General features: G+C 35.3%; 3 protein-coding genes across 6 annotated transcripts in view; 1 reads left to right on the top strand and 2 right to left on the bottom strand.

The window, feature by feature from the left end:
* The window catches only part of LOC144476672 (RYamide receptor), a 32,664-nt gene extending 7,860 nt beyond the window's left edge, over positions 1-24,804 (top strand). For all 3 annotated transcript variants that reach the window (XM_078193782.1, XM_078193780.1, XM_078193781.1), the window contains 9 exons: positions 11,836-11,908; positions 14,555-14,757; positions 18,219-18,367; positions 18,437-18,564; positions 18,666-18,886; positions 20,309-20,406; positions 20,471-20,561; positions 20,829-20,947; positions 22,427-24,804. In XM_078193782.1, the coding sequence (XP_078049908.1) occupies positions 11,836-11,908; positions 14,555-14,757; positions 18,219-18,367; positions 18,437-18,564; positions 18,666-18,886; positions 20,309-20,406; positions 20,471-20,561; positions 20,829-20,947; positions 22,427-22,688 (1,344 nt within the window). In that variant the 3' untranslated portion in view covers positions 22,689-24,804. The remainder of the gene's footprint in view (positions 1-11,835; positions 11,909-14,554; positions 14,758-18,218; positions 18,368-18,436; positions 18,565-18,665; positions 18,887-20,308; positions 20,407-20,470; positions 20,562-20,828; positions 20,948-22,426) is intronic.
* On the bottom strand, positions 10,197-18,243 carry LOC144476674 (uncharacterized). 2 transcript variants are annotated; one of them, XM_078193786.1, is made up of 2 exons: positions 16,126-18,093; positions 10,197-10,240 (listed from the first exon to the last, which is right to left on the bottom strand). In XM_078193786.1, exon 1 carries the CDS (start codon positions 16,484-16,486, stop codon positions 16,142-16,144), a length of 345 nt encoding a protein of 114 aa, XP_078049912.1. In that variant the 5' UTR covers positions 16,487-18,093; the 3' UTR covers positions 10,197-10,240; positions 16,126-16,141. The 2 variants fall into 2 exon arrangements, with proteins under 2 accessions (XP_078049912.1, XP_078049911.1); XM_078193785.1 differs by lacking the exon at positions 10,197-10,240 and adding an exon at positions 18,119-18,243 and having other exon boundaries at positions 14,825-16,670.
* Positions 24,634-25,404, bottom strand: Ave (sterile alpha motif domain-containing protein aveugle). The gene is made up of 3 exons (XM_078193787.1): positions 25,085-25,404; positions 24,899-25,012; positions 24,634-24,810 (listed from the first exon to the last, which is right to left on the bottom strand). The coding sequence occupies exons 1-3, from the start codon at positions 25,121-25,123 to the stop codon at positions 24,634-24,636; spliced, it is 330 nt and encodes a 109-aa protein (XP_078049913.1). The 5' UTR covers positions 25,124-25,404.
* Between the last annotated feature and the right edge of the window lie 101 nt (positions 25,405-25,505).

Raw genomic sequence — 25,505 nt, 5'->3', positions numbered from 1 at the left:
AAAGAAATCCACAATACGGGAACAAACTAATAGGAAAAGTCGAAAGAACCGCTGGTGAACATTTGTTTCCCTATCGCGCTAAATCAGCCGGCACGCAATTACACTGGTATTGCACTTGGTTTAACAAATGCTCACTTCACTAGTGCACGGGGCACATCGCGTGCCTGGTCACGTTTTTTGGCACAATAAAAAAAGCTTATTCAGCTTTCCTCGAATACCATTCATCTGATTTTCTTTTCAGTATTATTTATTTAATTTTTCTTTTTAAGGTTATTTAATTGATTTTGCTTTTTGAGGTTATTTATTTGATTTCTCTTTTTGAGGTTATTTAACTGATTTTTCTTTTTAGGGGTATTTATTCGATTTTTCTTTTGGAAGTTATTTAATTGATTTTTCTTTTTGAGGTTATTTATTTGATTTTTCTTTTGTAGGTCATTCGTCTGGCTTTCCTTCGAATATTATTTATATAATTTTCTCTTAAATATTCTTTATTTATTTTCCTCCCTAATATCAATCATTTAATTTTGATTCCTTATCATTAATTTAATTTTCTTCTCAATACAATCATTTCTTTCGTTCATTAAATCAAAGAACAATTGGTCTTCCTTTCAACAATATAATAACAGTACTACGACACGACTCGTCATTGTATTAGCCAAAAAATGTTCTCCCTCACCCTTCGCTGTAAAATCGAGTTCTCCTCGGTCAACTAGACTTTGGCCGGCTCGCCCTGTTCCGGATCCTTTAAAAAACGAGTCGGGCGCGACGATTCGCGGGGATAAACTCTTCTAAAGATGACCCGGCGAGAATCGCGTGAAAGTCAGAACTTTCGTCGAAAGCGCCGCGGAGCTTTAACCGGTTTGTACTCGCCGAGTTTGCTTTTAAAGCTCTCCCCCGATAATCCCTGTTATTTCGAACTTTTTTTAAAACGTTCCGCTCGTCGAATTTCACCCTCCATCCCCTGCAAATTCAGACGGAAACAATGTCAACAATTTTTCCGCGCTGTAAATCTGAAGTTCGATGCTTTTCACAATTCCCATTTGTACTTTCTTTAAAAAGATATGTGTACAGTATAATACCTTATAATGGATAGCAGATATGTATTTATATAAAAATTGTATGAAATTGTGTTTTATAAAATAAAAATTTTAAAAATTATGAAGATGTTCCTCGAAGCTTCGGGGCTTTTTACAATTCCCATTTCTGACTTCTTTAAAAATATGTATATATTATAATATATTATAAATGTATAATAGATATATATTTATAAAAATTCTATAAAATTATATACAATATAAATATAATACTTAAATATAAAATTATATTATAGGTATGTAATATAATTTTATATAAATTATAGATACCATAATTACAAAAAATTCTACAAATTATAAATATAATAATCGTATAAAATTCCACAAATTACAATTACAAAAACTGCTATAAAATCATGTCAATTGTAACACATAACATATTAACAAATTCAACACACGGCTTGCTATATATAAATACAACTCTTTCCGTCAAAAATTAAACAAAAGAAATGTGTAGCAAACCAGTTAATAAAGCAGTCTCACAAAGAACACGTTCGATCGAACGATCAAGCAATTCGTGGCAGCAACGCTCGGAATTTCTCTTTCTTCAAACAAATAACAATTTAATCTCGAAACGTGCGAAGCCGAAAAATCGCTCCTCGCATACCCGCGTCAATTTCTTTAATCGAACAGAGATAACACAGCGGCAAAATTTCCATTGCGTTAATACACGGTGGTTAAATTAAAAGGCCTTAGAAAATTCGCTGCACATTTCAACGTCGACAGAAAAACAGCGACAACATCGCGATGAAAATTCCAGCCGAATGCGAGAATTCTCGCGTTGCCCGTTTTCGAGGGGTCCGCGGAATTTCTGCATAAACCACGGCCCGCGCGGATAAATAAGAATTAATGATATACGGCGCGTTTTCGCGGAATAAAAACTTATGGTTTAAAGGCGTGAACACACGCGCGAGCGAGCGAGCGCAGCGGAAGACAAACGCTCGAACAAAAGCGGGACGCGTTAACTGTGTCACGCGGAAACTTTCGAAATAATTCGATGTAATGCGCAACTCGTTACATAAAACGATCTAAATGGAAAACCGGGACCCGCGGCTGTCGTTCTTTCTAATTTCATTTCCGGTGAATTCGTATTTAAACTACCGGGTGAAATATGTAGATTATGGTAAAGAGGTTCGAGCATACTTTATTCGCCGTGGTTACGATGCCTTATAACTTGCTGATTATGTTGGTTGTAGTTTTTGTGGCTAGTATTTTATGTTGTTGCGATGATCATATTGAGACGGAGTTAAGTTTAAATTAGGATTGAGTTAGGCCTAGATTAGGATTGAATTAGATCTCTAGATTACAGCTGAGCTGAGTCTAGAGCAGGACAGAGTTAGGTCTCTAGATTATGATTGAGTTAAATCTAGATAATTGCAGAGTTTGTTCTCTAGATTAAAGCGAAGTTAGACCTAAATTAGAGCTAACTTAAGTCTCTAGTTTAGAAGACAGTTAGACCTAGATTAGAGCTTCAATATATTTTTTATATTAGGGAAGAGTTAAGTCTATATTGGGACACAGTTAGGTCTCTAGATTAAAGCAAAGTTAGTTTTACATTAAAGCCAAGTTAAGTCTCTAGTTTAGAGGATAGTTAGGCCTAGATTAGAGTTTAGTTAGGTTTCTAGTTTAGGGCTGAGTTATGTCTAGATCAAGGCGAAGTTTGTCCTTGATTAAAGCTGAGTTAGGTCTCTAGATGAAGCGAGAATTAGACTTAAATTAGAGCTGAGTTAGCTCTAGATTAGAGCTGAGCTAAGTCTATATTAGAGCTGAGCTAAGTCTATATTAGGAATGAGTTATGTCTCTAAATTAGGGCGGAGTTAGGTCTCTATATCAGAGATGAATCGTGTTTAGATTAAGGCGAAGTTTGTCCAACATTAAAGCTGAGTTAGGTCTCTAAATTAAGCGAGAATTAGACTTAAATTAGGGCTGAGTTAGCTCTAGATTAGATGCATATGTAACCATACTACTTCATATTTTTGTGATTATACTACTTCGTACCTTTGTAATTACACCACTCCATATTCTTGCCATTACTCAACTATATTTCCCCGACAACAGGACTCCATTTCCTATAATTAAACTACTCCATATTTTCATGACTATTACTTCCCATTCTCATGACCATACTACTCCACATCTTCCTGAGCACACCACTTCATTTTTTGATCTCCGCTCGACCAGGCCGCGTGACGCGCCCCAGCCTAGTTACATTTCATCTCCATAACAGTGGCGCACCGCAGTTTTTCCTGATTACGGTTGTATCATGTTTTCACGATTACAACTGCATCATTTTATGAGCCGGGAGGAAACGAGCGCCGACGAACTTTCGTAGGGACGAGAGAGTCCCGCGACCGGTGCTTTCCGCCTCTAATTAAAACTCGTACAAAAAGATAAAATCGCGGAGAACGACGTGGCAGCCTTTAATGGGATCCAGCCCAATTAGATCATTGACGAAGCTGAGCCCACTTCTCAGGGATGAAGCGAGCAGCCAGCTAGGTCCTATTTCCGTCGACGGATGGCCCCTAAGTGTGTCAAGCAATTTCCCACGGCGCGTCTTTCGTAAACCCCTAAAATTCGAGTAAACCTGAACGCGACCCCCCATAAATACCGTTCATGGTGTAATTCGTGGTTCAATTAAGACGTCGCTGTTTGCAGCGACGAATTGGGCTGGGCTCTGGCCAAATTGATCCAGTCCGCGCGGGACATTGTTGATTGGGAAATCTCTGGCGCCTTAATAGAGACGTTTCTGTTTAATTAATTCCAAATAAACAATGACAATTATTTATTATAGCAATTTTTAATTTTAGTAGCAATCTAAAATAATCACAAAGAAATTAGAGAATCTAGTTTCTGCTAACAAATTTAATTCTTATATTATATATTTTTACAATGTATTTTATATTATTATTATTTTTATTATTTATAGATAATTGAAGTCTTTAGATGGATTCCTGAGATCATTTCGAGCAACTTTTTCCGTTGCAGAAATGTCGGCAGATGCTTCGATCAAGAGTTATTTAAGAAAAACGCTGACCAGTAAGAAAGCGAGTGTAATTAAATGCCACGCCCTCGTTCTCTGATTGGTCCTCATGTTTCCTGAATAACTCCTTAACGAAGCATTTGTCAGCATTTTCGCAAAGGAAAAAGTTGCTTGAAATGATGTGAAGAACATTTTTAAGAATTTTGGACATTCTTTTTTAAATATTATGTAACTCGTTAATAATTAATAGTATTAAAATTTTCCAAGTTTCAGGGTTGTTATTAAAAAATTAAAAAACAGCCGGCTTGCCGACGAAATTGTTTAACGAACGACACGAGCTTGCCGTTAATATGCAATTCAATTTCGTCCTGACCGTCTAATTAGCATAACGAGTCGCCGGAGTTGATCGCGCTCGCGCGAAGAAACGAGAAAAACCGAATCACAATGAGCGTTCACAATGAACCTTGAGGGGGGAAGGGGAGACACGTCGATGCCGCGGGAAACGCGACAATCTGGTTTCTTGCAGAGTTGAAACAAGACGTCGCGTCGCCTATTAAAGTGGCCTTTGCTTGCCCGTATTACGTCGACGGAATGGCATAATCGCGTTATCGAGCACAAAGTGCATATTGTCCGGAGGAGGCATGACCGTAACAAGGTATTGTCCCAGCATCTCCAATGACCGTGCAACTGCAACGCGTTACACCGTAGACCGATGGAAACGATTAAACCCGTGTACCTTATTTACGGCCACCGTTTGCCGCGTTCGCAAAGTCCGAAAATATTTTATGTATAGTATAACGATGATGGTGGGTCCTGTTGTTAGTTATATAGGATGTGTTGTAGGAACTTGGCAATTTTTAATGCGGGATTAAAGAAGGTTTATTTGGAGATATTTATTTTTAAATAGAGCAATTGAATGTATATTTTAGGACCTTTTATTTGAGTTATTTGTGAGGCAAATTAAATTCAATTTTTGTCTAGACTATACACTTTAGACTTGACTCTAACCTAGACCTAACTTAGACCTAACCTATACTGCTTAAGTTCGTATTTAATTTAGCAAATATCTTTTTAAATTCCTTGGACTTTATAGATAGACTATTGGACTTTTTTTGGGTACAATTTTATGCATTTATGTTAGGTGACCTAACCTAGACCTAACCTATACTTCTTACGCTCATATTTATTTTCACAAAAGTTTCATTTCAGATCCATTGATACTTTAAAAGTACAATTAACGTCATTATCTCAATCTATACAACATATATAAGCACCATAAAAATCGGAAACACCCTAAATAATTAACAAAAAAATATTATTCACCCTATATCGAAAAATCGTGGCGCTTTTATTAAAGGGTTACAGAAAATATTCCCAGCATGTCGCAGTTTCGCCGGGCCATGTTTTATGAATATTTTCGTCATCGTATCGCCTGCAGCGTGGCTGCAAAAAAATTGTTGCAAAACGCGCCCGTCGAGATTGCAACTGTCGCGCTTGTCGCGGCGAATTTCTGGTAAAAATTTGTATCCGACGCGCGATATTAGATTCGCCATCGAAATTCTGTGGAGAAAATGAGGAACTAAATTTGCAAGAATAAGGAATTATTAGAGATGAAAGTGGCGCCAATTACTGTGCCCCTTTTGGAGCATGAATTCTTTATGTTCTACATCTGAGACATTTTGTTGCTTCTGATATCGCAGGTGGAGACGATGTAACAGATATTGTTGTAACAATGCAATGCTAGAAATGTAAAGGAAAGGGTGAAAAACCGGGGAGAAAGATTTTCCTTTAAGTGGTTGAATTAGGTTAGGCGCGGCGAGAGTTATGGTCGAGCGTGCTCGGTCACCGACGAACAAATTTCGATGCGCAGATTACGCCGTGCCAAACGGCGTTACCAGCTGACCGACTAAAACTTCGGTAACACGTGGCCGGATCTTGATAAATTCGAGGTGACGCCGCTGCAAGAGTAATGAGTTAGGGCGATTTCACGTTCAGGCAAAATCTCGGGAAAATTTATCGAGTGCCGCCTTTTTTCTCGTTCGTGATTACTTGCTTTGTTTCCACCAGGTGGTATTATTGACCTAGATAAATAAGAAAAATTCTAAGGTATTTGTTTATGCTTGTTCATTTAAATCGAAGTATCCTAAAATTGAAATTAAATATCTCGACGCATAAAAATAAAAAAAAAATACAACTCATAAAATTATTAATATTTGGACTTTGCAAAAATATATGTTCTACCTGAAACACTAACAAAACTACATACAAAAAGTCGATGCAAAATAATCATTTGTTATCTTGTAAAAAAATCCGAAAGATGTACCTTTAGGTTGGAGTATACTTCAGGTACTTAACGTAAAAAAATTCGAATAAATGCAGCTCAGGAAATTGTTAATATTTTGCTTTTGAAAAAATATATGTTCTACCTGAAATATTAGTAAAACCGTATGCAAAAGACCGAGGCAAAATAATCACTTGTTATCTTGTAAAAAAATCCGAAAGATGTACCTTTAGGTTGGAGTATACTTAAGGCACTTGACATTATGTGAACGATCTCAGACCGAAACGATAGCGTAAAAAAAAGTGTCCGGAGCAGGTAATTGAAATGTCTAGACACGATTGAAAAGTATGATCGGATTAATCCGATTGAAAGCGTAGGAATAAATTGACTCGGCGAGTTTGATTTTATATTCAAATGAATTTAATTCGATTTGCAGGCATTGCTTCATTCCGCATTCAATTCCTGTTCGACGATGCGCATCCGTAACAAAAACCGATCGTCGAAAGTCTCGCGAGTTTTCTCCCGAAGAGAATGTTCTTCCAGTTGATTGTTTCACTCCGGAGTTTACGATAGAACTTTTATGCGAGTTTAACGTTCACGGTATAGCGGCGCCGGCTAACCGGGCATTATTAACATTATCGATTAGTCCCTTCAGCCGAGACGTGCAAATTTATTTAATTAATGTTCTCCGGTTCGAAACTTGGAACTTTTACGAACTCTGTAGACGAGTAGTGATCCTGTGTCTATAAACTTAAGTCTATTACATCTTTTTGATTGACGCTAAGGCTCGGGTGGCAGCAGAGATAGGTATTTTGTTGCTAATTGTGTGAAATAAGTAATATATATTTATTCAGATTTTTAGATATTTTTATTCACATGTAAATATTGTAATATACGTGTTGTAATAAAAACACTATAACATCAGTGTTATAATATCGATGCTATAACATCAATATTCTAATATTAATACTATAATATCAGCACTGTAATATCAATGCTATAATATCAAAACTATAATATCAATATTATAATATCAATGCTACAATATCAATATTATAATATCAATACTATAACATCAATATTCTAATATTAATACCATAATATCAAGACTATAATAGCAGCACTGTAATATCAATGCTATAATATCAAAACTATAATATCAACATTATAATATCAATCCTATAATATCAATACTATAACATCAATGCAATAACATCAAGACTATAATATCAATGCTATAATATCAATATTATAATATCAATGCTATAATATCAATATTATAATATCAATACTACAGTATCAAAATTATGATATAAAACAATAGATTAAACAATTTGCAACGCGATAAAATGGCCTAGCATTTCCACGGAATAATTAATTTACATAATTCCCGGGGATAAATTCAGACCTTGTTCGCGCTGTAACACGAGAAAATGTTCTTCGTAGAAAGCTCGCCGAATCCCGGCGAATCCGTTCTTGACGAATGGGATCGATTGCAACCGCGTGGAAATATACTGTCGTGCTTTGCCGCACTTCTGTTGCAATAAACCAAATACTCGTCCGTTTCCACGGATCGAATGGAAATGGAACTATCGGGCTTTTTCTCCTTTTCAGTCTTCCAATTGCTTAATACTCCCCTTCGCCGATGAGTTATGCGCTCGATCGATACGTATGAAATATGCAGTCTTTCTCCTGCTGAGTTATGCCACCTCGTATTATTTTCTATCTTTTTTCTTTTTTTAATTTTTAATGGAAATTTTATCATTCTATTTCTGGTGGTTTGTTGAAATTAATTTGATTTAGAGGTGTATCTTTCGGATGGTTTTTTACAAGATAACAAGTGATTATTTTGTTTCAGCCTTTCGCATACAGTTTTACTAATATTTCAGGTAGAACATATATTTTTTCAAAAGCAAAATATTAACAATTCCCTGAGCTGCATTTATTCGAATTTTTATATGTCAAGTACCTTAAGTATATACCAATCTGAAGGTACATCTTTGGGATTTTTCTACAAGATAACAAATGATTATTTTGCCTTCGCCTTTTGCATAAACTTTTATTACTATTCCACGTAGAACATATATTTTTGCTGCATTTATTTGAATTTTTCTCTGTCAAGCATCCTAAGTATACTCCAATTTAAAGGTACATCTTTGGGATTTTTCTACAAGATAACAACTGAATATTTTGCATCAGCCTTTTGAACACTGTTTTACCAATATCTCTCCTAAGACATATATTTTTCCGAAAGCAATATATTAAAAATCCTCTGAACTACAATTTTCTAAATTTCAAATCGAAAGCGCTTTGCATGTCATTTTACTCGTGCAAGATAATTTCACCAATAAATTCCCGATACCACAGTCCTCGAATTATTTCGTCCAATTCCGCCACTAAATAGCAATTAGACAATACAATCGTCCGAAATTTACAACGTCAATTACGCTGGTTTCATTGGAACGATAATTCAGCTTCGATCTGTTTGCGAATTCGTTCGTGAAGGAATGATGGAGCACAATCTCCCGATAAAACAACGGAATATTTCCGTCGCCGAATCTGACGTCCGCGAACAAAAGAATTCTGTAAAATCCAATCAACATTGACGCATTTACGGAACTGTAATTAGAAACGTAATCGACTTAATTCGGAGCAGAATTACCGTCGCGTCGACGGCGTTTAATTCGAGCTCCTCTCATCGTGATATTAATTAGACGATTATTAGCGTACGTTGTATGGATCGGGTATCGCGGCGTTTAACCAATTGGTTTCGTTTACCCGATTGCTTTGCTTTTATAGTCTTTCCCGCGACCAGCGCCCATTGTTGCCCGATCTCCCCGATATTCGTCAATTGTTCTCGCATCGACAACCAGTGGAAATCCGATTCGCGAAACGCAGACACAATTTGTTCGAAGTCATTGCTGCCCCGGAGGATGCACCCACGCTGTGTATATACAGGGTGGTACGATTAAAACGAGCATCTAAATTGTCTTTATTATTAATTATGGTAGTCCCTATTTTAGTACTCTTTTATTACTAAATATAGGAATAAATAATGCAGTGATATTCATAATTATTTTTCACGTTAATTGAAAGTAATAAAGAATCGTTTATCTAAGGTCATTTTGACGTTTTTTTAAGTTTGTTAATATTTTTCGATGGTCAATGTATATTTTTTATGCTACGATGTTATTGCTTGCACCGAGACGAGTTCAACGAGTTATAACAACATGACCCTGACATAACCTAGACAGTGGAAAAATTAGCTGAAATCTTATTGGTCGAAAAAATATGACAATCTTCCAACTCGTTTTTTAATTGTTAAGGTTATGTCAAGATCATGGTGTGAGAGGTCATTGAACTCGTCTTGATGAGAGCAACAATATTGCACCATAAGAAATAAACATTAACATATTAAAAAAAAATATTCTTTGTTACCCTTTGATGCACCCTTTGAAATCATTTAAATAATTCCTTACTATTTTTTTTATTCCGCTTTCATATTAACCAAGATAACATTGTTGTTGAATGTTTATATGAGCCACCCTGTATACAAGCAGCCCCAGGTTTAACAAACGTCGCCGGCCAATTCCATTTAGACGAACGTAGGACAATGCGATGCTTTACGGTGAATTTCTCGTTACGTGCTAATTAAAGTTTTATCGAATGTTTCGCATATTGAAATCCGCGGCGGGTATTTATCCGCTTCGGGGATCCCTGCGCTCTAGTTTTCAATGGCACGTGCGCGTCCCGGATCCAATTAAACCGCCGACGACCATAAACGCGTCCACTGTGCTCCTCGGCGACGCTTGTTTCCTGCGACGTTTGCAAAATCGTCCCGGTTTTCGCTTCGACGGAGAATTCTCCGTACTCGAGGTGTCGTATCTAAAAACAACAAATGTGTTTTTAAACAACCGACAATATTTTTTGCAAGATTTTATTGTTTATAATTCATTCTGATTTATTTACTCTTTTATTTACTCTGAACAACAAAAACTATGAAATACCAATAGTAATTTAAAGAAATTTGTAGCATTTATTTATAATAAATTTGTTTATTTTGTTTTTAATAATTGAAAGCAGTTTAATTAACCTTTTATTTACTGGATTGTTAAATGGAGAGTAAAAGCGTAGTTGTATTATTTTACTATATTATATTTAGTGTATTTATTAAATTTAGTATATTATATACAGTTCAGTACAGTATAGTAAGGTATACGTATATTATTTTAGTATATCATATTTAGTGTGGTTATTGTACTTACATTATACTATATTATATTAGTATTTTGTACTATAGTATATTTAGCATATTATATACAGTATAGATAGTATAGTAAAGTGATGAATATGTATATTATCTTAGTACACTATGCACATTATAATATAGGACAGTAAATAAAATATATATTATTTTATTATATTATATCTAGTGCATTTATTATACATATTATACTATATTATATCTAGCATATTATATACAGTATAGTATATAGTATAGTAAAGTAAAGAGTACGTATATTATTTTAGTACATTATGCACAACATAATATTGTACAGTATAGAAAATATATATTATTTTATTATATTATATACAGCATAGTATAGTATAGTATTATACTATTATATATATAATATAGTATACTATACTATAGTATAATATAGTAAAGTAAAAGTATATATCTATAAATTTAGTACAGTATTAACAAAACATTTTCCTTCATCACGTTTTATTTTACAACAAACAATATATTAAAAATATTAACAATTTCAATAGTTCAATCAAAATACAATCTTTTCTCGCCGTTATAAACTAACGATCATTACCGTTAACGTAGGGAGATCGTGTTCCACGGTTAGCATAATCGATCCGCATAATTTTCGGCAAACACCACAGGAACGTTCAACGATGCGTTACCGCATTTGTTCATACACCCGGTATAAATGGGCCCGCGCAAATTAACGATAAGCCACCGCAGAGACGTACACATTCGCCGAATCGATTGCAACCGGTCCATTATCGTTATAAAGGTATTTACATTGATGCACACGGAGTCATGGAATGCATTCTACCGGATGGCGTCGCCATTATCCCTGCCCGCATAATTTATGCAAACACACATACCATGCTCGAGGGTGCCAACTGAGGACACCGTTAACACTCTTTTGACAAAATTATCATCGAACAACCCTTACCATCATTTTTTGATAATATAATATTGTCCAAACAGCGTTATTTATTTAATAATTTTCTTGGTTATTAGGATGATTTTTTAATAATATAACAGTTGTCCAACCAGCGTTATTTATTTAATAATTTTTATGGCAATGTGTTTTTTTTAATATTGTTGCTTGGCAATATTTATGCTAACTTGTTTTTTTAGTATATTTGTTTAGCTGTACATATTTCGCTGATTTTTTTTTCAATATATTTTTAAGGTTTATATTTTAAAAAATCAGTTCCTTTTTTAATTGTTGCAGATGGACGCTATCACTATGAATGCTACGTCGCTGTTCAGCAACGACACTTCTATGGCCACGCCTCGTCGCATAGGTACGAGTTATACGATAATTCAGACTTAATTCTAACCTAAGTTATGCATAAGTCAGATCTAATTCGAAACTAATTTATACCTAAAAAAAACTTAGCTTGTACTTATAGCTACAAATGATGCTTTTTCTTTCAATTATTTTGTCCTAAATCAGACCTAATTCAAGCTTAAGTCAAACCTAACTTAGACCTAACTCAGACCTAACATAGACCTAACTTAGACCTAACTTATATCTTACAAAAACCTAGAATATGTTTGTACTTCAAAGTGATATGTTTTCTTTTAGTTATTTTATCCTAAACCAGACCTAACTCAAATTTAACTCAAATCTAACTTAAATTTAAGTGAAACCTAACTCAGACCTAAAGTATACCTAACCTAGACCTAACTCAGACCTAACTTATAGCTCAGAAAGACCTAAACGATACTTATACTTTAAAATGATATGTTTTCTTTTAATAATTTTATTCTAAATCGGACCTAATTTAAATCTAACTTAAATCTCACTAAAACCTAACCTAGACCTAACTCAAACCTAACCTAGACCTAACTCAGATCTAAATCAAACCTAACTCAGACCTAACTCTAACCTAACTTTTACCCCTATAAACCTAACCTATATCCATACTTCCAAATAATATTTTTTCCTCCAATAATTTTTAAGAATCCTTCGAACCCTTCTAAATTTTATTAACAAAACCAAACTGATTTTTCCAATAATATTTCAATTGTTTAAACATTTCAATTCGCCGAAGACAGTTCGGGAAGTTATTAAAGACGAAGTATGCCAGCGTCGCCGACCGAGTCGGCGAAAACAAGCGGAGTTTCCACCGCAGAATTATTATAAACCGATAAAATCAGCGGCGCGTTCAACAGTCGTGCCGTGGAAGTTACGTAAAATTCATAAAAAAAACTATGATTTACGCTTTCATTGCGGAGTTATTGCTCGCACTTTACTGCGAGATACTAAAATTACTGCAGTGCAGTGCGATAACTCATGCATCTCTCTGTTCTCTTCAAGTCGCGATCCATGTGCAAACATAAATTCTTCTGATAAATCTTCTCGGGAGACGTTTAACTGTACAGCACCGCGTTAAATCCGAGTTCCGCATTGTTTCGCCGCAAAGATAATTCGTACCTGCTTTGATGAATAAGCAGGAAGACTATCTTAGTCAACTGCTAACAAGGTGCATTATCTTAGAGTACAATCGCGTCGCAAAGTGGCGCTTTATAGAGTCGATTTGACATAACTGCGCCAACTATACATAATTTCCTTTAAAAATTGTTCTAAGTGATAAAATAGATTCTTCAGACGATTTCAAACAACTTTTTCCTTTGCAAAAATGTTCTACGATGCTTCGTTCATGAGTTATTAACGAAAAACGCGGACCAATTAGGCAGCGAGTACCGCTGACGCTCCACCCACGCTGTAACAGTGCCAGGCGTACGCGATCCCCGATTGGACCTCGTTTTTCGCAAATAACTCGTCAACGAAGCCTCGTAGAAAATTTTCGCAAAAGAAAAAGTGGTCAGAAATCATCTAAAGAATCGTCTCATAATTTGTTGAAATTTTTTAACAACATTTCTAAGACACCGTGCATATAATCAGAACGTCCATTCTCCCATTGCTATTTTAATCTTAAAATAACGACTCCTTTCTAAACAGTACGCTTTTTGCTGTCTCGCAATTAGAAATTGAATACTAATCAAATTTTGCACTAACTATCGTCGCCGGTTAAAGGTTAACGATTTCACGTGCGAGCTATAAAACTTCCGGACGGTTTAATAGCTGACATTATTTATTTAAAAAAGAACGACGTAAACAGTGTTTTAAATTGCCAGGCAACATTGAGATGCATTGCAAACTGAACTATGCAATTCGGTTAAAAAATATTTATTGCTACTCTACGCAACGTTGCGTTTGATTTAGTTTTCCACAATCGATTCTACATTGTTGATTCATTCCACATGTTGATTGTTTTAACAGTGGTGCAGTTGATTCAGATTTACAGTGCTGGAGTTGATTTAGTTTTGTAGAATGTTGCAGTGGATTCAGTTTTGCACAATGTTGCATTTTATTAGGGTTTATACAATGTTGTATTTGATATAATTTTGCACAGTGTTGCAGTTGACTCAGTTCTACACAATATTGCATTTTAGTTGAATTGCCACAATGTTGCATTTGACTCAGTTTTTGACAGTGGTACAATTGGGTCAGATCTGCACAATGTTGCATTTTATTTAGGTTAACACAATGTTGCATTTTACTAGATTTAACACAATGTTGCATTCAATTTTTTTACAAAGTGTTCCATTTAATTCAGTTTTTCAAATTGGTACAATTGATTCAATTCTGCACAATGTTGCATTTGACTCAGTTTTTCACAGTGGTACAATGGGTCAATTCTGCATCATATTGCATTTTATTCAGGTTCACACAATGTTGCATTCTACTTGTGTTAACACAAAGTTGCATTTCACTCGAATGAACACAATGTTGCATTTAATTTTATTTTACAAAGTATTTTATTTGATTCAGTTCTGCACAATGTTGCATTTGACTCAGTTTTGCACAATGTTGCAGTCGATTCAATTTCACCAACATAAAATCAATTTCATGATTAAAATCATACCAAATTTCTTCGCAGTGGGACCATACGAGGTGCCAACGCTGAACGTCGTCTTCCTGAGCATCCTGTACGGCAGCCTCGCTTTCCTAACTCTGGTCGGCAACTCCCTAGTGATGTGGATCATCGCTACGTCCAAGCGTATGCAGAACGTGACGAACTTCTACATTGCGAATCTGGCGGTGGCTGACATTGTCATAGGTTTGTTCGTGATTCCGTTTCAGGTACGGCCCCATGTATTTCTTGTTTACCGTAGGCGTGACAGCCGGTGAGAAATCCAACGCGAGCGCCGCGAATCCTTTGAGACCCGATGATGAATCGTGGCACACACTGTATACGTCACAATATCCAGTCCATAGGACGTGTACAAATTACACGCGCCGTTTCTCATTCATTCTTTTTTCTCGAAGAAGACTTTTGTCGCGAGGAAAACTTTTAGAAAATCGTCGTCTATTACTCGACAGCAGATAAATCACTGTTTCTTGAATAAGACGGTCAGGTTTATTATTATTTTTCTGAGGTATAGGATGTGGAATAGGAAATATTGTCGAGGATAAATATTTAATTTTTAGTTATAAAAATTATTATGAACTTGCGATTGTTTTATTAGAGGAAGAAGGGTCAATGTTTGCAGAAAAGTAAGTCAGATTTGGCGTTCAAGGAGTGGGGATAGAGACGCATACGTTGCTGAAGGAGGTTATGGCGCACGTAGTATAGTGTAAAGGAGTGGGGAAGCGACGCAAGCGTCTCTTAACGTGGCTACGGCGCACGTGGTAGAGCGTTAAAAGAGTGGGGATGCGACGCGAGTAGCGTTCAGCGGCGCACGCAACGTAGTGTCTAAGAGTGGGGATGCGGCACATGCGTCTCTCAACGCGTCACTGAACTCGCAAGGCATCCACACTCTTGGTCACTGTATTGCGTGGACCGCGACTCGCGTTAAGCGACACATGTGCCGCATCCCCACTCCACGACATCTCCACCCCACTCCTCCACAAGCCATATTATTTCTATTCTTCCGCCAGCTCGCCCCATGCATTTAATTTCAATATTTATGGTGCGTGTACACGGCCGCAATATTTATTGCAGCAGTCGGAAAAATGCAGGTGAATAAATCGCTGGTTATAGGAAATCGTAGTATCCTTTCCATTGTGTCGCGTAGAGCTTTGTTAATCAGTACATTAAACAGCGGGCATTCATCGCCGTGGTACCGAACAGAGCTACGTAAATTCCGAATTTTATAAAGCTGCGATATTTATGGATATATACAGGGTGGGGCAAATAAAGTGTTACAGTGCAATATCTCCATTATCATTAATGATACGCGAAAATGCTTCAGAAACAAATAATTTGGTTCGGAGGGGGACGTATTTTGGTGGAAATATTTTTTTTTCAAGGTCATATTTTTTTTGAGATTTCAAGGTCATCGATGTTTTTTTAAATGGAACTATATATTTCTTTTTCGATGACATTATTGCCGATTTTAAGACGAATCCAACGACCTATAATTCAAGGTCATTCTTGTCGCGCAAAGTACGAAAATCGTTGAAAAACCGAAGAGTATCGCAATAATCACTTTCACAGGATCCACTAACCTTGGCATGGTTTTGTTTACAGAACATGCTCGAAATGATGTCCCTCCACTTCTAAACACTTATTGAGTCGTTGATGAAAAGATCTTCTCACTTCAGCCAACATTTGTGGTGTAATTTTGGTACATGCTTGGCGTATTCTCTCCTTCATGTCGTCAGGTGTGGTAGGTGGTACCGACATTACACTATCTTTCACAAAATCCCATAAGAAGTAATCTAATGGTGTCAAATCTGGCGAATGAGGTGGCCAAGCTACAGGACCGCCTCGTCCTATCCATTTTTCATCAAAAATCTCATTCATGACTTGTCTTGAACACACAGCATTATGGGGTGGTGCTCCGTCTTGTTGCATCCACATGTTCATGCGAACATGCAAGGGCACGTCTTCCAATAATTGAGGGAGCACATTTTGCAAAAAGTTGGCATGAACTTGCCCAGTCAAGCGATCTTCAAAAAAGTGTGGGCCAATGACGTGATCTCCGACAATGCCGCACCAATAATTAACGGACCACGGATGTTGAAGTGGTCTTCACCAAGGCTATTGGAACCTGTGAAAGTGATTATTGCTATACTCTTCGGTTTTTTAACGATTTTCATACTTTGCGCGACTAAAATGACATTGAATTATAGGTCGCTGGATTCGTATTAAAATCGGCAATAACGTCATCGAAAAAGAAATATATAGTTCCATTTAAAAAAACATCGATGACCTTGAAATCTCAAAAAAAATATGACCTTGAAAAAAAAAACATTTCCACCAAAATACGTCCCCCTCCGAAACAAACAATTTGTTTCTGAAGCATTTTCGCATATCATTAATGATAATGGAGATATTGCACTGTAACACTTTATTTGCCCCACCCTGTATGTATGTATATGTATATATGTATATGGAGTGCGGTGTTCGGCGAACATGGTCGTAAATTTTCCGGCGCCATGCTTTTCGGAATTCCGATCAGATGGTTATTATACGCCGCAATTTGTCCGGAGTGATTTAAAAGCGGTGTCGCGTCGCGAGTGACCTATGTAATTAAGTTATGACGAACCCCAGGTAGATTCTTTATAATACCGCGTCGAAGTTTTCGGGCCTTCGACAACCGATACCAGATGTGGCCATGAGCAGGAGTACGGCCAGCGACAACGACGCTAAGAACAATGAAAATCTGGGAACTCCCAGATTTCTGCTGTCCCCTCTTCTTGGCCATCTTTGTAATATTCATTGGTTTTAACATAATTTAAATAGCCAATGAAATACCAACTCCACCCACGCCATTTACATACGAAGGCGTAATCGGAGGATGAGAAGCGTACCTACATCACTTTCCACTTTGCACTCGGTAACTTCTCATCTAGTCCGACAACCGACATTTTGTACATAGTTGTTATAGTTTGTGATAAGTTGTTCGTCTCTTTATTATTAAACCTTGTTTAAATACGGCACGTTGTTCCATCTCAGTTCACCCTCAAATCTATCCTCAACATATTAATTTATCGCGAGGTAGGCGCGTTATTCAATCGTCATCAAATACGGTCGACGCTGTAACGCACCGCGCAACAAGCGGCATTATTAATATATACATTATAAGACTATACATTATATATATGTATATACATATATATAATATATATAATTATATATATAATACATTATATATTCTATATAATAACATGGTATATATTATATAAAATACAGTACACTGTGTACATTCTATATCTCAACATATTATACTTTACACAGAATACATTACACTTTACATATGATATATCATAACATATTATATTTCATATATAATATAGTATACTTTATATATTCTGTACCTCGACATATTATATTTTATATACAATACAGTACACTTGACATAACCTTCAAATATTATATTTCATATATAGTAAACTATACTCTATATTACTCTATATTATGACATACTGTGTCTCATACACCATATATTATAAACTACCAAATTTTGAATAATAATTATAACGCAACAATATTTACCATATCGATTCCAACGTCGATTGACGTCGCGAGCGAAACAAAGTCAACGAAACATCCTCCACCCGATTGATCTGACGGAATCGCATCGTTCCCGTTTCAGTTTCAAGCGGCGCTGTTGCAACGATGGGATCTGCCCCACTTCCTCTGTGCCTTCTGCCCGTTCGTCAAGACCCTATCCGTCAGCGTTTCGGTGTTCACGCTGACTGCGATCGCGATCGATCGCCATCGATCGATCCTGCAGCCACTCAAGTATACTTTAATCCTTAATCTATCGATCTTATTATTTTTTTTTTTTTAATAAATTATTTTGATTCGCAGACCGAAGCCGAGCAAACGAACAGCAAAAATCGTGATCTTCGGAATTTGGGTGATCGGCGTGATCCTTTCAGTGCCGATGGCGATAGCTCTCGAAGTCCGCATTGTCGTGGAAGAGGACGCTGACGATGGTTCGTGTCAACCCCATAAAAATTTATAGGATTTTACGAACAACCCTTATTTGGATTTTGTGAAAACGCAGTGCTTTTCTGTTTTTTGTTTATCGTTTCAGCGAATTACACGTACAAGAAACCGATCTGCACTCGCGTCAATTTGTCCGTGGAGACGATGTTCATCTACCAAGGGCTGCTGCTCGTGATTCTACGGTATTTGATACCGTTGATCGTGATCTCGTGCGTTTACGCGAGGATGGTGATGAAACTGTGGAGCAACAGGGCGCCCGGCAACGCGGAAGATTCACGAGATGCTAATCTCATGAGGAACAAGATGAGGGTAGGACAATTTTTTATATCATAGTATGAGGATTTTGCATCATTTTATAACCTCAGATAAATTATATATCCACTTGCTTGCATTATTTCCATTATAATCATTAATAACTCGAATGGAATACGCTGCTTCGACAGGGTTGAAAATTGGTCAATTTCAATTCGCGATAACTCAGTGAAAAATCATAGTTTTATAATGATGTTAATTTTGAATTAAAGCTTAAGTTAGCGCTCGAACGTAACACGATCCTTCATCTTTAATTTAAAAAAATGTAATCGCGGCTGTGATTTTTGTTCGCGAAGTTACAGCGCTTTAAAGTAACATCCGATAACGTCGATGCCCGGGCGGTACGTGACCAAAATGCGGGCTCGGCTTTAAAGTGCCTGTAACTCCGCGGAAAGGGATCGCAGCTACGTTCCTATTTTTTGAAATTGAAGAGGAGGAACGGGAGCTCTTTCCCCCGAAAACCGTGTATCCAAGGAATATTTTACAACGTACGTGCATTTCGTCGAACTTCGGCATTTTTCTGTATCGTAAACGGTCGACTGACGGTCGAATATTTCTCGAAGTTACGTATGCAAAGGTTACTTCGATGTGCTGTAACTTTGAGACAAAAAAATCGCAGCGACGTTCAGCTTTTTTTCTATTAAAGGGGAAGGTTTTAACTTTTTTTTAACATGAAGGGCGTGTCTGTAAAAAATTTAGAGAGAGCTGTGCATTTTTTTTAATTTTGCGATTTTTTATTTGATGAATATGGGCTGACAAGAAGGGGTGGTTTTTCTGTGGTGATATTTAATTAGCTACCATCGCGAGGGTGTGACGAATAAAAAATGTAAGGATATGGTTTTAAAGCGGAGATTTTAAACTTTAATTTACAGTAAGTCTCATATTTTTCTGATGATTTTTGACAAAGTTACAGCACTTTGAAGTGACCGTTGTCAGTTACCTAAAAGGGGTGGTTTTTCTATGGTTACGTTTACATACCTGCAATGGTGTAACGGCATCAAACATAAAATCTAAGTAGGTTATATTAAAGTAGAGGTTTCAAGCTTTAATTTAAAAAAAGAATCATTATTTTATCATTGTTTTTCGCCAAGTTATCGTCGATCAAAGTTCGTCAATTTTTATTTGATCTTTTTCTGTGATATAATTCTGTTTCTTATAAATTCGATAGTTTCATATATTTTTCTATTAATTTAAAAATCCTTACAGATCAAAATAAAGCGTAAATTAAATCGACAATGAAAGGATTGAATTTTATGTTTATTTAAATAATATGCTACATTGTCGCAGGTGATCAAAATTTTCGTTTCTAATATTTTTCTATTAATTCAAAAATCCTCACATATCAAAAGAAAACTTAAATTAAATTTAAAAAGAAAGGGGTGAATTTTATGTTTATTTAAATAATATACTATAACGTAGGTGATCAAAATGTTCATCATCATCGTCGCAGTCTTCGCGCTTTGCTGGCTGCCACTTCAAACGTACCAGTTCTTGCAATATTGTTACCCCATCAATCAGTGAGTATTATTTATTAAAAGTGATAAAACACAATTTTACAATGATGAACAATTGTTGTTTCAGCTACGTGTACATCAATTACATATATTTTGTCTGCGACTGGCTGGCGATGTCGAATAGTTGCTACAATCCACTCATCTATGGAATATACAATGTACGTAAAAGCTAACAAATTAATTGCATTTGCAATAAATAAAACTGGAAAACGACTTTTCAAATTAATAGTTAGCAAAAAAATTGATAGTTTATTTTTATTTTCAGTAAATTATTACCACGATAATTTAAGACGGTAGATTTATTTATTATTTAGAATAATCGAAGATCTAAATAAGAAAATCAATAAAAATTAATTAACCTTCCATGTTGAATTATATTATATTTATATATAACTATATTGTTCGATGAAATCTTCCTTTTCCAGGGGAAATTCAGGAGGGAGTTCCAACAAAGGTGTCCAATCAAGTCGCGAAAATGGTCGTCGACTGCTCCGAACGATAATATAGAGCTAGACAAAACGCAAAGTAGTCGAGCTTCTATTAGGTACTCATTCCAACAACTATGCAGTCCTAGTCACTACTAAATTAATTAGTAATTATGTTATATGTATTATAGTAACAATATTTGTATTATATATATTTACGTATAAGTGATTTTAATAATAATTGTCATATGACAAATTAAGTAGCAATATTGTATATACTGCTATATCAGTATACAGTATTATTAGTAATATTATTGATTACTAATAATATAGTTATACTTGTATTATGATATAATTTGTATTATAGTGTAAGTTGTAATATGTTACTATTTGTAATTTATGTTATAAGTTATACTATATTATAACTTGGATTATATAAGTTATATTATAAGATATAGTACAAGTTAGAATGTAGTGTAAGGTATAGTGTAAGTTTTCTTATAATCTATAGTACAAATTGTGTTGTACTATTGCTTATGATATAACTTCTGCTATAACTTACAATACAATATACAATATAAGCATATTATAACTTGTATTATAGCTTATAATATAGCTTATACTGTAACCTCTACTATAACTTCTAATATAACTCATACTACAACTTATGCTATATTATAATTTGTAACAGAGCTTATATTATAACTTCTGATATACCTTAGACAATATTATAAGCTATACTATAACTTCTAATATAACTTATACTATAATATAAGCTATACTATAACTTCTTATATGACTTAGACTATATTATAAGCTATATTAAAACTTCTAACATAATGTAAACAATATTATAAGCTATATTAAAACTTCTAATCTAACTTATGCTATAACTTACAGTATAACTTCTAACATAACTTATACTATAACTTATAATGTGATTTATACTACAACTTATACTATATTATAATTTATAGCATAGCTTGTGTTGCAACTTCTAATATAACTCATACTACAATTTAAACTGTATTGTAAGTTATATTATAACTTACAACATAACTTGTATTATAACATATGCTGTAACACACACTATAACATATGCTATAACATATACTATAACATATGCTATAACGTATACTGTAACTTATACTATAACTTATGCTATAACTTATACTTCAACTCATACTACAACGCAAGCTATAATTAATAACACAACTTACACTACATCCTAACTTATACTACAATTTTCATCATAACTCACAAAATAACTTGAACTATACCTTACACTATAATTTGTATTATAACGTACTCTATCACTTATACTATAACTCATTCTATAACTTGTACTATAATTTATACTATAACTTACGCTATAACTTGTCCTATAACTTACTCTATAATTTATACTATAACTTACTCTATGACCTATACTATAACTTACGCTATAACTTACCCTATATCCTAACTTATATTACAACTCATACGCTACACACTCACACCCTCTCCTTCAATTACCAATAACAAATTTCTACAACTACAATTATTAATTACCACCATCACCGGTCCCAATAACGTCTAATTAAAATTATTATTTCCAGGTACGAGTGGAGACGAACGATCTCCGGCACCTACCCGACAGTCTCCTCGTTCTGCAAAGGAATACCAGTGCGCGAGTCCACGCAGTCCTTCACCGAGAAACACGACAACACCTGCAAACGCAGTAAAAAAGGCATCGGCCATTATTTCCACAGTGAACAAGAGAACAGATCCTCGTTCTCGTCGAACAAGACCGAAGAATTGTACGTGTTCTCGTCGCGTAAACACGCCCAGGATCCTGACACGGAAGAGTTATGCTTGTAACGACGATAAACAAACGCGTAGGCACTCGATAACATCTCCCAACTTACTATAGCACACAGAGGAGGTATCTGGTATTGTTCTCTCGATCGCGTGATCCATTGATCAACGATCAAACAATACTTTCTCTCTTCTCAAAAGCTCGAAACACTTTTAATTTACAACTATTGTGCACAAAGGTCAATGAACTCTGAAACGGCGAACTTTTTCATCACGTGAATTATATAATAGGTTCACCTAATTCGTGGTATAGTCGATGAGAAAATTGATTCACAAAGGTGCGCGCAGAAACGACGTTTCTTCTCGATGCTTTATTTGTTATTAACAATACGAGATAATAATGGAGGAAAGCCGATGGGGCAGCAGAGATTACGATGAGATCGTTTTCAAGGCCATATTTTTTCACCAGCCAGGGATCAACCTATCGCGAAATCAACGAAACGTCGATACATATCATAGTTCATTTCTGTTCCCCTAATTTCCGATTCACTATGATCTTGTACATACACCGATTATTGCATTTGTAGACAAGATATTCTGTAACTGTTTCACAGTCATACAGGAATGATATATTTAATGAATTCGTTGTACAGTAAGTGGAGGGAAGCTCTAGATGTATACGAGGCTGTGACACAGATTAATTAGAATTTCGTTACAAGAGTTTCACGTACCTTAAGTATTACGTTTTTAGACCAAGGCACGGAATTAAGCGGCACACGGCACTAGGAGCGCGAGAGCCACGCCTCCAGCCCTCTCCGTTGCCAGGAGGCGTGGCCTTCGCGCTCCTCGCGTCGCCTGCCGCTTAATTCCGTGCCCCTTAGACAATTATTTTATCTCGCATAAAATTGGTATATGTACATACCCTGCTGTAATCAGCCATAATTATCGTTTTAAAAAAATGATAAATTTTCGAAATATAGTGGTAGCAGCGTTGTTGTAACTTAATAAATATTACGATCAATGTTATGGATAATATCGTAATGGAAATGTTTCTGGCGTTGTTAGTGTCTGCAATAAAACATTTCAACATCGATAAATTCTTTTCGTGTAAATGTTAGGGATATCTTTTGTTTAAATAATAATTAATGTTTATGCGACGAGAGACGGGTTTCTATAACTTGCGGTTGCACGTAAAGTTACGATGAACAGGGTATAGATTTCCACGGCACGGTTTCTTCATCTGTGAATAAACAATTTAATTAACTAAATTAATGGACACTGATAACATATAATTTACAATTTATAGAATTTATTTCATCGAACAAATTGTTTTTGTAGTAAATATAAATCTGCTGATTATTAGTTAATATAAATTTTATTAGTTAATTTATAGCATTTTAAGATTGCGACTCGTGCACATAATATACATTGTACTGATTCAAAGGGAGGAAACGGAAAATGCGTAAAACAATTATATTTGTACATATATATAATTTGTATTTATTATAGTGACATAGAACTTTTAATCAAAAAACGTGAACATTTTCCGTGAAAATGTGATAAAAAATAAAGACAGTTAAAACATATTCTTTCTCTTATAATTATAAAAATATATACTTGTGTAATACCTAAGCGATCCGTGGATTTATTATGCTAGTATAATCACAGTAAAAACGTGCACAATCGAGCGCGGTTCGTTGTAAATGCACAATTGTTTCAACAATTATAAAATCTTCGGGAGTTAATTCGAACGGTATATATCATCGGTAAAACAGAGAGTGACGTCACAGTAGTGAACTGTCTTTCCCCCAGATTTTCTATTTCCACTGGAAAGTCACTGAAAATTCTGGCGAGCATTGCGTCCATGTGAAACGGAGTTCTATACATCATTTCAGCTAAATCGTGTATAATCAATTCGCGAAAATATATGCAACCCTCTTCTTACATTTCAGCGTAAAAATAAAGCCACAATTATATTATTGGCTTGGTATATCAGTTGATCTATATATCAGTCGAAATTTAAATTATTACGCCGTTCGATGTCTTTGATTTCCAACATGTCCGTTTTCAGATGCAATTTCATGATTTCTCTCCAGATATCCATCCTGTGCTGTTCATTATCTATTCCCAGTCTTAATAAAATATTCTCATTGATTCTCAGCAGCACTCTTCCTGTTATGTCATGCTTAAAAAGCACGTAGAACATTGTTGTAATAATTATAGCAATTATTAAGACACGTAAAAGAATATATCCATAGGATATATGTACTCACATACAAAAACTTCTCATGATACAACTGATAATAATCACTGCAATGCCTTCTCAACCATTTCTGTACATCCAACACATTCCACAAATAAACTGGACGTGGTCTGGTAGTCTTACTCTGCAATATTAATTAATAATGATCTAATAAAGATACTGACCATCAATAATTATTTATGAAACACCAACATACCTTTGGTTTATTGGTGGAGTTCACCACTTCCTCCACCATTGTGTATAATAATTATTACAAAACTATAGTTGAATAGTTCAATAATAAATTGGAGCAGAAAACAATCTCATAATAATTGTATTTCTTGAAGACAGTGTATCTTCTTTCAATAATGCACTGTTTAATTATTATATAAACCAATCTGCAGCTATAAATGGTTTTATATTGCAAAATTAAAATATATTAAAATATATTATTAAAATATATGTAAAAGTTGACAAAGAGAACTGTTATTGTTAGAAGGCACTGGGGTACAGCTGTGATGCTTGCCACTGCTTGCAACAGCCTGTGCATACAGCTGTGATTATACAGACAACATAGAAGTTCTTCTTGTGAATCCTATCTGGACAAGTTTAATCTTAAATCCAGATGGAGTGAGTGG

This window comes from Augochlora pura, chromosome 11 (assembly GCF_028453695.1).
Source record: "Augochlora pura isolate Apur16 chromosome 11, APUR_v2.2.1, whole genome shotgun sequence".
Taxonomy (NCBI): domain Eukaryota; kingdom Metazoa; phylum Arthropoda; class Insecta; order Hymenoptera; family Halictidae; genus Augochlora; species Augochlora pura.
This window is presented reverse-complemented; position numbering and strand designations above follow the sequence as displayed.